General features: G+C 42.2%; 1 protein-coding gene across 1 annotated transcript in view; it reads right to left on the reverse strand.

Moving 5' to 3' along the window:
• The window catches only part of Plxnc1 (plexin C1), a 154,670-nt gene that overhangs the window by 89,383 nt on the left and 52,931 nt on the right, over positions 1-12,356 (reverse strand). Inside the window, exon 5 of the mRNA XM_006995728.4 lies at positions 4,882-4,996. Coding sequence (XP_006995790.1) covers positions 4,882-4,996 — 115 coding nt within the window. The remainder of the gene's footprint in view (positions 1-4,881; positions 4,997-12,356) is intronic.

Genomic DNA, 12,356 nt, shown 5'->3' on the forward strand with positions numbered 1-12,356 from the left:
ACATGAATATATGTGTGACAGTGAGTATATGCCGTGTGTGTGTGTGTGTGTGTGTGTGTGTGTGTGTGTGTAATTTACATGGATATATGTGTGACAGTGAGTATATGCCGTGTGTGTGTGTGTGTGTGTGTGTGTGTGTGTGTGTTTGTACATGTGTGCATGCACATGTGTGCCCATGTGCCCATGGAAGCCAGAAGAGGGTGTCAGATCCCCTTGAGTAGAGTTGTTGCAGGTGGTTGTGAGCCCCTCAATGTAGGTGTTGTTGAGTTCTGGACCTCTGGAAAAGCACCAAGTGCTCTTAACTGCTGAGCCGTCTCACCAACCCTGAATTCTACTTTTACATTTAACATGAATTATGAAATAAATATCTCCATAGTTTTAAGTTACTGTTTTTTTAAATAAAATTCTTCTAGTTCTCCTTATTTTATAACATCTGATCTTATATTCTTATATTCATTTCTGAGTTCTATTCTATGGGTCTGTATCACTATTTTAAACTCAGAACAGACTGAGAATTGCTGTTGACATCCATCCAACACCGTAGACATTTAGCACAAACATACAATGTATTTGGGCGATAATGTATGTGTTTACAATCAATTGGCAGCAGTCATGCCTAAGTAAACTTTAATATATATACATATTATATATATTATAATATATGTATATAATATATATATGTATATATATATACATACATATTAGATATTCTAAATCAGCTCTTATTATCCCAGATAAATACAGTATTGTTTTAAGAAAAGCCCTATTCATTTCAAAATGTAGAAAAATAAGTTGTAGAAGTAACTTTTCCTAAGAAAGGTGGGATGTTAATCTCCCTGAACTGGAGTTACAGACAGTTGTGAGCTGCCATGTGAGTGCTGGGAATTGAACTCAGGTCCTCTGGAAGAGCAGCCAGTGCTCTTAACCTCTGAGCCATCTCTCCAGCCTGAAACGTGGGATGTTCATGGATACACACAGATGTTTTTCCTACCTTCCAAACAGGTATCTTCTACATGTTTATTTACACTTACATTTTTAGTTCATAAGGTTTCACTATGACAGATTATACATAGGTTCAATAGGCCACTGTTATGCTTCCTAATTACTATTAGGAAAAAAAAAAAACAAAAAAAAAAACAGCCGAGACAGAGTGTTGCAAAGCCCCACCCACTCACCCCAAAAAATCCTATTTTTTGTAGTTGTCTCCAACAAGTGTCTCTTAGTAAAAGTGATGTTTAAATACAGGGAATATACATTGCTTCTGAACTTTGTCCCTATTGCTTTTATAAGTGGAACTTTTTTTCTTAAAGAATGGAGGTTGAAAGTTTGTTTACCCAACACACAGTATGGTGGTTGATATTTGAGTATTAACTAAACATGTGTACTTAGATTTAATCGTTGCCATAATTTTTTGATATTTTTGAGTTTGGGAGACGCTGTGGATCAGACCAGGACCTTGCTCACACTCTGGAATCCTAGAAGTCTTTCTAAATGAATATATTTAGAATATATGCAACATCTTAGGGTTAGCAAATGGTGACATTTTCCTGCATTTCATCTCAGATCATTTCTATTGCTTGCTTCTTTTATGACCGGACAGCGTTAGTGCTGGTAGAGTTTCTTCTTCCTCTTCTGAACTGTGCAAGAGTCTCTCTATCACCTCCCCTTTTAGGAACCAAGTTGTTTTGTGGAAAATGCTTTTTATTCCCCATCTGTCCTAATTTTATTGGTAAATCATTTTCACGTAACACTGTTTACTCCATTGTTCTTATTGCAATGTGTGAGGCAATAAGGGGACCATGTCTGCACGATGACACAGGTTTGGGTTTTTACTGCCTTCTCCATTTCACTAGTCATTCAACGGGGAAAGCCATGCTCACAACCACATATGAATCCCTTCACACTGATCTCCATGCTTGGGATGGCTAATCTCGGTTGTCAACTTGACTGCACCTGGAATCAACTAAAACCCAAGTAGCTGGGCACACCTGTGAGGACTTCCTTGATGGAATTTGAGGTCAGAGGACCCACTTTAAATCTGAGCCACACCTTTTAGTGGCAGCCAATATAAAGGGACAGAGAAGAAGGAGGCTCCTGCTTTTTGCCTGTTTGTTCTCACTCTTGCTGGTAAGTTCATCTATCCTGTTGCTGAGGCATTCCTTCACTGTTATTAGAGCCTACTTCTTTGGGATTCCAAGGTAGACTGAAGAACAGCAGGTCTCTAGAATTTCCCTGGGATTCCAGCACCAGATTGGGAATGCAAAGACATGTGTTGAACAACTACCAGATCCTTGGCCTTTTTTTTGTTGGGAGACATTCAGTTTTGGACTACTCAGACCACAGCCTGTAAGCCATTCTAGTAAATCACATTTTAATACACATATATGTATATACATATATATTCATTATACACACACAATCCCCCCCTTCCTGCTCTCCTTCCGTCTAAATTATGTTTCTGTAGAGAACCCTAACACAGTGCTCACGTAATCACCTGGAGACACATGTGCACAAACAGGAAATCTCTGTTCAGTAGCAGGACCACATTCTGCCTCTTGCTCTTTTTGCTAAACAAAAACCTGAGAGAAATCCCTCCTAGACGAGCAGCGGCCGCTCTAATTAACTCTTTTAATTATGTATTCCTCAGTGAAGATGAAGATATCCTATGCTAGGGCTGTTTTGTGTGAAAAAAATAATGCTTCTTATGAACAAAGGTTCCATAATTTATGAGTCTTTTTTCTGGACCTGCAAAGGTACTAGACTGTTACCAGGCATATGACGGGGCAGCTAGCAAATGGCCTTTGATCTTAACTAATAGATTGATTTGGGGACAACCCCAGACTGCCATCTCTTTAGGTAAGGGTCAGGTACTGTTGAAACAATGACCCGAGCTTTCAGGGAAGTCACAGATGGCTGGCCATGGAGTGAGAAATATTTTGAAATAACATGATCAAGAGGAGTCAGGTGGGGGAATATGGCTAGATAGTAAAGCAGAGAGGGAGTGAAATGGAGGGAGAGAAGAGAGAGAGGGAAGGAGGGATTTGTTCTTACCAATACTCCTTAAAGAATCATTCCAGAACCGGGGGGATAGCTCAGTGGTAGAGCGCTTGCTATGGGATACCTGAGGTCTGGGTTCACTCACTGATACTGTCTGGTGGGGAGGAGGATGAGTCCAGAGATAGTTTTAAAGACTAGCTTAAGGGAGATTACCAAATTCTTGGGTGGATAAGATGGCTCAGGAGGTAAAGGCACTTGAGGTCAACTCTGATGACCCGAGTTGGCTCCGCAGGAGCCCCATGGTGCAAGGAAATCAACCCCACTAGGGTTCTGACCACATTCACGCACAAGCATGCTCGGAATAATAAAATGTAAATTTTTAAGAAAGTAACTAAATTCTTATCTCTAATTCGTAGACAGTGATGTAATGACTGTGTGGGGAGACTCTGCTCGGCCCCGTGGTAAGCCACAGTGGGGACTCGGGGTGGGGAGCAAAGAACTAGTGGTTGTTTGTGCGCAAGCCTTTTGGCTTTGTTTTGTTGGAGACAGGGTCTCGCTATGGCCTGAAACCTGCTGTGGAAACCACGCTGGACTCAAACTCACAGAGATCCTCCTGCCTCTGCCTCTTGAGTGTTGAGATTTAACAGGTGTGATCTATTACTCCTACTGGGTCTAAGCGTGTTTTGAAATGTTCCAGATGACATGCAAATGGTGATTTGGTTATATCCCTCCTCGATCAGTAAGCTAATTTTATAAGCAGCACTTACAAGCTCCTTTTTTTCCTACGACACAGAGGTAAAGTGTCACCCTTCAGGGTTCTTTTAATGACAAAGGAAAAATGCTTTGTATAATCCTAACCACTTAGAGTCCTGAGGATATTAAAACTTCTTAATACTTTCTGCCTACTACTTAGCATCAAAGTCAGCTGGCTTATCAGACCAACTAGAGAAGAATTTGACTATCCCTGGGTATGGATGGCTGAACTTCATTTACCCTGAATCTGACCTCCTGGCACAGAGCTGGCAGGCATGTGTCTGGAGTTTTGGAGACCAGCCTCATTCCAGAAGCCCAGCAGAAAGTGACAATAGCAAGTAACTTTCGGTGCATGAGTTCTGACGGGTCATGGCTTGAAAGCTTGATTCTTTTATTATTTATCACTCATTAAATGCTCTGGCTTTCCTTTATTAAATGTTAAATCATCTTAAGTGGCATGGTTCTTGCTATCTGAAATGGCAAAGTGAGAAGAGAAAGTGGCCCATTTCCTTGTTAATGTGGCATTCAAATAAAACACAGTGAGTGTACCAGACGGGTCAACTGGCAGCCGACGGGGCTCTGTACAATTACTCATCACCCAAGAGCCCCGACGAGGGAGAAAATGTCTCCTCACAGTACTGTGCAAGGAATTCTAGTCCCCTCAGGGCAGGGCAGGCATGTATCAGGGAGAGCTCTGTTCCGATAGGTGCTTGTGTTCCTTCTCTCATGCCAAGTCAAGAGCTTTCCAAGGGACCCGTCCGCTTTGGTACATCCTGCCGTTTCAATCCATGTGTGCAGACAGGTGTCCAAAGACCCAACACAGTGGTGTACAGACCGGTTGGAAAAAAAAAAAAAAAGCCTCTTCTCTTTGATTTCAATTACTGAAGGTCACCTTTACCTAGCAAGATGACAAAGTCCAGGAGGGCGGTCTGTGCCTTGACCAGGCTATTACTATATCCTCAGCACCTTGCAGATGGATGGCACCTGGTAGGCCCTCACCATTCACCAACAGAATGAATGGACTCCTGCCACTAAACCCATTTCATTGTTAAAAGATTTTCTTTATACCCATAAGGAAGCTGTGCCGTAGAAGAGAACATCATAAAGAGAAATAAAAACAGTTTCTCTTACCCTCTCTCTGAGGTTTCGGATTATCTGAATCTTAGGGCATTTTTTAGGTCCAGATGAAATATCCAGCCAGTTTTCAAAGCTCCCTGCATGTGTGCAGTCTCCCCGAAAAGTGCACCTAAAAAAACCAACAAAACAGAAATCACCAAGTGATAAACTGGCAGCCATCCACATCCACATTAATCACAACTTCCCTACAATCAGCTTCAGCACAAAACACGTTGGGCTGTTGATTTTGGATGAGAATAGGAATATGATATTAAAATCAGGACAAGCAGTGAAGTGTGTGTGTCTGTATTTCATCAGGTCTAGGAGCAGAGGACACATGTTGACAACATGTTGAACTTAGACTCCTGAGCCATCTCTCAAGATGACATCGCCAAATACAGCCATCCAAATCACATCCTCTCATGGATTCAAAAACAGAGAGTTCCTATGGGGAAATTCCTCCTAAGAACAGTCCAGAAAAGGTTTGTATTTTGTATACATTTTAGGTTTGCAATGCATTGCCAGAATACCAACCTAGGGAGTGATTCATTTTGTGTTAAAAAAAAAATAATAATAAAGCTACTGTTTTGTGCTTTGCAACATGATGATTAAATGAAAATATTTCAAGGGCAGAGTCTGCCCAAGAATATAATAAGACATTCCTTAACCATCTGCTTCAGAACATTTATTTAGACAGATACCAAATTATATCAAAAGATAGGAGTAAAACATTTTGCAAGGCCATCTTCCCAGGTCAGCCAGCTCAGAGGATGCCCCAAATAAATCTTAGGTTGTGGCCAGGGCCATGTACTCTGATAAACAGATGCTCTCAAAACTGTGATCACTGGCTTCCGTGATGTGTCGGTCACTCGAGGTCACATCAACTTACCAGATGGGCCAAGGAGAATGAATACCAAGTACCACATTATCTTCAAATGGCTCCGCCCCATGCAGACTTCGCATGAGTAACATGGAGTAGTAGCTTGAAATACTACACCCCCCTTTAGGCAGAGACTAAAATGAAGGTGAGGGTGAGTGAACACCCTTGAGTTTTAAAAAGAAGACTAAAAACCCATGATTCACAGGATGCCCACACATCTAAGTGGTGACAGGAGTCACTGGGGACAGGGGAGCAGTGCCGTTATGAATGGACCCAAACAATACATCTGACTTCAAAAGGTATTATTTCTTCTTCCTCTTTTTAATTCTTAACAACTCGGGCCTCGTGGCTTCTCTTTGATTCTCCGTTCATTTGAATATGACAAATATAGAATAGGAAGTTGGTGAGTTTCTCTAACCACCAGCCCCAACTACTCTTGCTACCCACCGAGAAACTGGGCTCCCCACGAGCACAGATGTAGCCCGACTCCCCCTATATCTGTATCTCCCCTCCAACTTCAGAACCAAAGGGGTTTTCATAAGCGATTCTCCAAGGCCGTAAATCTATCTGACCCATGATGGCTCACTCGCCCGTCACGGACGTTAAGTTCAAATTAAACCTCTCTCAATGTCAGGAGTTTGCCAGCACTGCGGCTCTGAGGCACAGAGGATGACGAGGCCGGTTCCTTATTTGTATCTGAAAAAGAACATGACTGACAAAAAACTCCCTGCCTCTTCTGGGCCCTCGGGTTTGTATCAGGGCACTTCCTCTGCCTAGACGAAAGAAGGGGAGAAAAAAATTAAGCCAAATTCTACAGAAACTCGAGTGCAAATATTTTTGCAGGCTCTTAATGCTGCCTGGAAGTCAAGGCCCGAGGCTGCCAAAAAAACAAGTGTAAAATATTTCATACAAATAGTGCTACAATTTGCCAATTTGTAGGCAGAAAAAACCAGCCATGCCGCGGAGTTATCACTCCTTCTCTGAACTATAGCATTTCTTGTCGGAACCACACATTTTGGTATTTAATCATATGCTGCCTTGAATTTACAACTTAACTGTTTCATAGGCCCATGCCATTTCTCCCCAAGAAAGCACTAAGCCCCTTGAAGGATAGGCGAGTATCTTGATGTTTCTTTAGCAAATCCCTCAGCGTCTGCCAGCGTGAGATGCAAATGCTAGGGTTTCGATAAATATTTTTGAATGAATGGATGAAATATGAAATCTCTATAGGTCTCTTCTGCAGGTGATTTTTCTTTCTAGAGCTGTAATTTATGTTCAATTCCTCTTTCCGGCAAAGACACCATTTTTCACATAAACCAAAAGTTTGGAGCCGGAGATCAAATTAGGAGTTAAGGTTAGTCTATTTTTTGAAAAAGAAAATGAGACAACATATATATATATATATATATATATATATATATATATATATATATATATATATATATATATATATAAAATGGGCTGTTCATTTTCTATTCCTCAAGAAACAAAACCTAGCCATGTTGCACATCTAAACATAAATTCTTTGTTTATGTAAGAAAGCCATCTCTGAAATTTTTTATAACTCTCATTCCTTGCCCTTCACCGGTTTAAAAAAAATAAAATGAAAAAAATAAAAAGTAAACCACAACACCAAGAATGTATAACCAGATGGCCAACCAACAACAGTCTCTTATTACTTCTCAAATATTGCAGATTGTAAAAATCTTTCCGACAGCACATTACCCACACATTCACATTTCTCAAGGAGGGAGAGCAGAGCTTAGAGCTCCCACATTTTAGTAAATAAAACCAGGGGCTTTGAGACGATTCATTTTGAAAATTAGTCTTATTCTTGTGGATCAATCAAGAAAATGGCCAGATGAAGAAATCCTCAAGCTATTGCCTGACTGACACAAAAATATCATTGTCAAGCATGACATATGATGAGGTTCAATTCCTAGTGAGCTACTCTCACCCCTCTTGATGGGTAGACTCTCCCCCAACCCCCACAGGGTCTCATGTAGATCAGGGTGGCCTCAAAATCACAATGTAGGAGGCCAAAGATGACTCCAAATGTCAGATCTTCCTTCCTCCATCTCCCAAGCGCTAGAATTACAAGCAAGCAGTCTACTAGCTACATTCCCTAGATCTTTTAACTGGCTCCACTTCCATTTTGCCAGGCCATGGATAGGAGGGAAACTGGAGTTACCTCAGCAGGAGTGTGTCCTGCAGAAAGTGTCAGGGTGTGTATGTCCTCTTTGCTTATGCTTACATTTGCTACTCCCTCTACTAAGGATCTGCCTTAGTCCACTTTCACAGAATACCCAGATCTGTCTACTTATAAAGAAGAGAGATGTATTTCTTAAGAAGCTTGGGATAGCCAAGACTGAGAGTCTTGACTCTGGCAAGGTGCTTCTGGCTGTGTCGTCCCATGGAAGAAGATAGAAGGGTAAGAAGAGACACTGAGTTCATTGTCTCCAGCCTTTCCTTTCAGAGTGGCTGGCTGTCAGCATCTATGAGTGTGGAACCCTTTTGGCCTAACTGCTTCCCACTGATCTCCAACCTCACCCTCAACACTGCTGTATCAGGGTATAAGTTTCCAACATGCTTTTGAGGAGGACAGACTCAAGCCACAGCATGCCACATCTGGCCCTAAAACTTCACATGAAAACTACATTCATTCTGTCTCAATAGACTCCTCCCCGCCCCCCGCCACTCCAAGACTTAACTGGCCCAATACCAACTCAAAATCTAGACTCTCACCTAAAGCAATTATGGGTGAAAACCTAGGCATGATATATCATGAGACAAATTCCTCTCCAGCTGTGAGATGTTAAAAATTAAATATGGTGTGTAAGTCCAAAATACAATGATGAGACAGATAGGCAGACATTCCCATTCCAGAAGAAGAATTAAGCACAAAGGAACACGTAATTGGTTCCATATAACCCAACAACGTAGAGAGTGTTAAATCTTTAGACTCTGGAATAATCATTAAGTACGTGTCCCACATCCTGGCACAGGGTCTCTAAGCTCTTTGGCTGCTCTACCTCTAAGGTTAGGATTGGCTTAGTCCACTTAGCAGCTTTCATAAGTTAGGTCTTACACCTGTAGCTGAAGGGGTTTAGCGGTGGTATAATTCTGAGGTCTCAGAAACTGCCCTATCCCCATCCCTTGACTTTCTAGGCACTGCTGTAGTAGAGACCCTCTAGGCACTCTGTCCTTGTCCCTGTAGCAAGTTTCTGCACGGGCTCCTAGGCTGCCTGTGATTTTAAGATGGAGGCCATCATGGCCTCCTAACTCATGAGTTCTGCAGAGCTATAAGATTAGTACCAAGTAGATGCTATGATGGTCTACGACATGTACCCTCCCTCCAGAATGCCAGTCCACGTATGTATTTAGGCCTGCCTGAGCCACAGCTGGGATGGCCAAGGCTCACTGTACCAGAATACAAGGAGCAGAATCCCAAAGTTGCCCTGCAAGTGAATGCTGGGGACCTTAGTGCACGTCTCTGGAAGCTGCATCCTGAAGAACCCAACCTACTTTGAAGAAATGTCTCTGAGGTCATTCACCTGCTATCTTGATAACCGGAACCTGGGTACCTTTCATCTGTGGTAATTTCTAGTAAACAATCCTTGGTCACATCCCTAACTCCATCTTCTAAAAATGCCTCTTTATTCTTTATCTGGCCAGCTGAGAACTTCCCAAAACTTTCTCCTCCTTCCCGTTTAATGACAAACTCTGTATTTAAGCTATTTTTGTTCTTCCACATCTTACTATATTCAATAAAAAGTAATCCCACATCTCACTCAATATTTAGCTTAGAAATTCTTCCTCCAGAGACCTTAGATCCATCTTCCACGAAGTCTTAGGACATGGACACAGTTCCACCAACCTCTTTGCTGCTGTTTAACAAGGACAGTGTGGTGTTTTGAATGAGAAATGTCCCACCTAGGCTCATGTGTCTGAATACTTGGTCCCCAGTTTATGGCAATGTTTGGAGAGGTTATTTAGGAGGTAGAGTCTTGTTGTAGGAAATATATCATGAGGGGAATGATTTGAGGGTTTATAGCCTTGCCCCACTTCTTGTTCATGCCTGCCTTCCTGTGTGCCGATGAAATGTGGTCGGCCAGTTTCTCGTGCCTGCCACCATGTCAAGCTTCCCAACCATGATGGACTCTCGCCCTCTGGAACCATACGCTAAAATAAATCCTTTCTGTCTCCAGTTGCTGTGGGTCATGGTGTTTTAGCACAGCAGCAGAAAAGAACCTGACACAGACATCCTCTATTTCCATTTCAAGATCCTTGTTCCTCACTCCCACCTGAGACCTCGTCAGAAGGCCTTCGCCATCCGTATTCCTACAAATACTTTGATCATGAACATGGATGTAATCTCTAAGAAGTAACAGGCTTTCTCCACACTGCTGATCTTTACCCTCTCATCAGAATCATCCTTACTGAGCTGGAGAAATGGCTGAGCAAGGAAATCCAGTTGCTGGTCTTGTAAAGGACCTGGGTTCAGTTCAAGCACCCACATTGGGGGGGGGGCTCCCACCTGTCCATAACTCCAGTTTCTGGGCATCCAACTCCTTCTTTTGGCCTCTGTGGGCACCAGAGTACACATACACACACAGACATGTAGGCTCTAACATAGCCCTAAAATAAAAATAAATATTCTTTTAAGAAAGGAATTACCCTTCACCCTGCATTGAGGCCTCTCCAAGGCTGCTGCCCCAGATTCTTCCAGATTCTCCTCAGGACTAGTTAGTTCCCAGCCAGTCACACACGGTCAGGTATTGATTATACCATCAGCCCTGCTTCTCAGGACCAATTATGGGTCTAAGTCCATTCTGTGTACTTAGAACAGGATAGTGCAGACTGGGTAATTTGTGAAGAGCAAATTATTTTCTTTCTTACAGTTCTAGAAGTCCAAAGTTGAAGGGTCCAGACCTGGCAAAGATGTTTTTGATGCTTCACCCTATGATGGAAGGGTAAGAAAAAGGCAAGAGCAAGAGACAGAACTCACAGCCTCATGCCTATTCATAATTGGATTAATTTATGCCTGACTACAGCGCCTTCATGACATAAATACCTCCCTCCAAGCCCCACCCCCAACAGGTCCCACCCCAACAGGCCACACCCCAACAGGCCCCACCCCCAACTCCGTTTACAACACACACTTTGGAGAAGACATGTTTAAACCACCCTAGGATCAATCTGAAAGCTGTAAGATCCCAATCGCTATCTGTGATGGTCGGCTTTAGTGGCAACTTGTCACAAATTAGAGTCATCCAAGCAAGCAGCCTCACCAGAGGATTTGTCCTGATTGCCTTGATTGATCGGGGAAGGGCCACCCCAAATGTGGGCGGCATCTCCTGGTAGCGGTACAGATTAAAAAGGATATTTTACTCTTTCTTGACCTTCCCGCTTGTCTCTTATTAAATCACCTGCTGCTGCTGCCGCCGCCGATAAAGATTCCCTCATTGACATCAGAACCAGTATTTCCAGGCTGCTATCGTTGACTGGGGACCAGTAGCCCTCTACGCACCTTCCAAGTTTTTGGCACCAGAAAGAGACTGCTGAGGTATGCAGCCTCGTAGAATAGGTAACTATTGGGTTCTCAGCCCCCTCACTGTGAGAAAGCCATTGTGGGATTATGCTAACAACTGAGACACCCAGCCTCAAGGACCAAGCAACTACCAGGTTCTCAGATAGGAAACAGCAGTTGTTACTATTTCAGTGAAATGGATTTAATATGCACATACATACATACATCTATGTGTGTATATACATACATACATATTTTATACATACGTATTTTATACACACACACATGCTTTGTTTCTCTAGAAAACCCTGACTAAAACACTGTTTTACTTTATTTCATTCCTATTCCTAATTAGATCTCATGTCTACATGATAAAGTCAGTAAGTAGATACAAAACTATTTGAAAATTAGAAAATAAAGCTGTCCAAATGAGAAGAAAAGATTTCCCGAAGAAAAGGAAGTTAATTTAAATTTAAAAAAAAAAAAAAGCTTCCCTTAGGTGAAAAACTCTGTGGTGACTGACAATTAGTGCATGCAACTATTTAAGAAACCTGTTCTCAGTTTACTATAAATGTGTTATAGAGCTCAATTTGTTCAAAATAATAATAGACTTTAATGCCGCCACTCGAATATGTAAGAAAATGGACCACCTCCCCCATCTGTAACCCAGAAAACATGTTCCAAATCCACACAGCTCCTAAGAGGCAAACAGGGAGCTTCCAGACACGTCTACTGAGCTTGCTGTTTGAAATGCAGAAAGCACTCTGATAGAGTGAGTTTGCTTCCTAAGTAAACAGAAATCTGTGTAGTCTATAAGATCCCTGAAAAACTACCCCACCCAAGCATGGAGACATCAGTACTTGTGCTGGGCACTGTTCTGAGGTTGACAGTCAGTTCTCACACACCTCCTATGCCAGTGGTTCTCAACCTTCCTAACGTTGCAACCCTTTAATACCGTGCCTCGTGTTGTGGTGACCCCCAGCCATAAAGTTATTTTCATTGCTACTTCATAACTGTCATTTTGCTACTGTTAATGAATCATAAGGTAAGCATCTGTGTTTTCCGATGGTCTTAGGTGAC

This window comes from Peromyscus maniculatus, chromosome 18, assembly GCF_049852395.1.
Source record: "Peromyscus maniculatus bairdii isolate BWxNUB_F1_BW_parent chromosome 18, HU_Pman_BW_mat_3.1, whole genome shotgun sequence".
Taxonomy (NCBI): domain Eukaryota; kingdom Metazoa; phylum Chordata; class Mammalia; order Rodentia; family Cricetidae; genus Peromyscus; species Peromyscus maniculatus.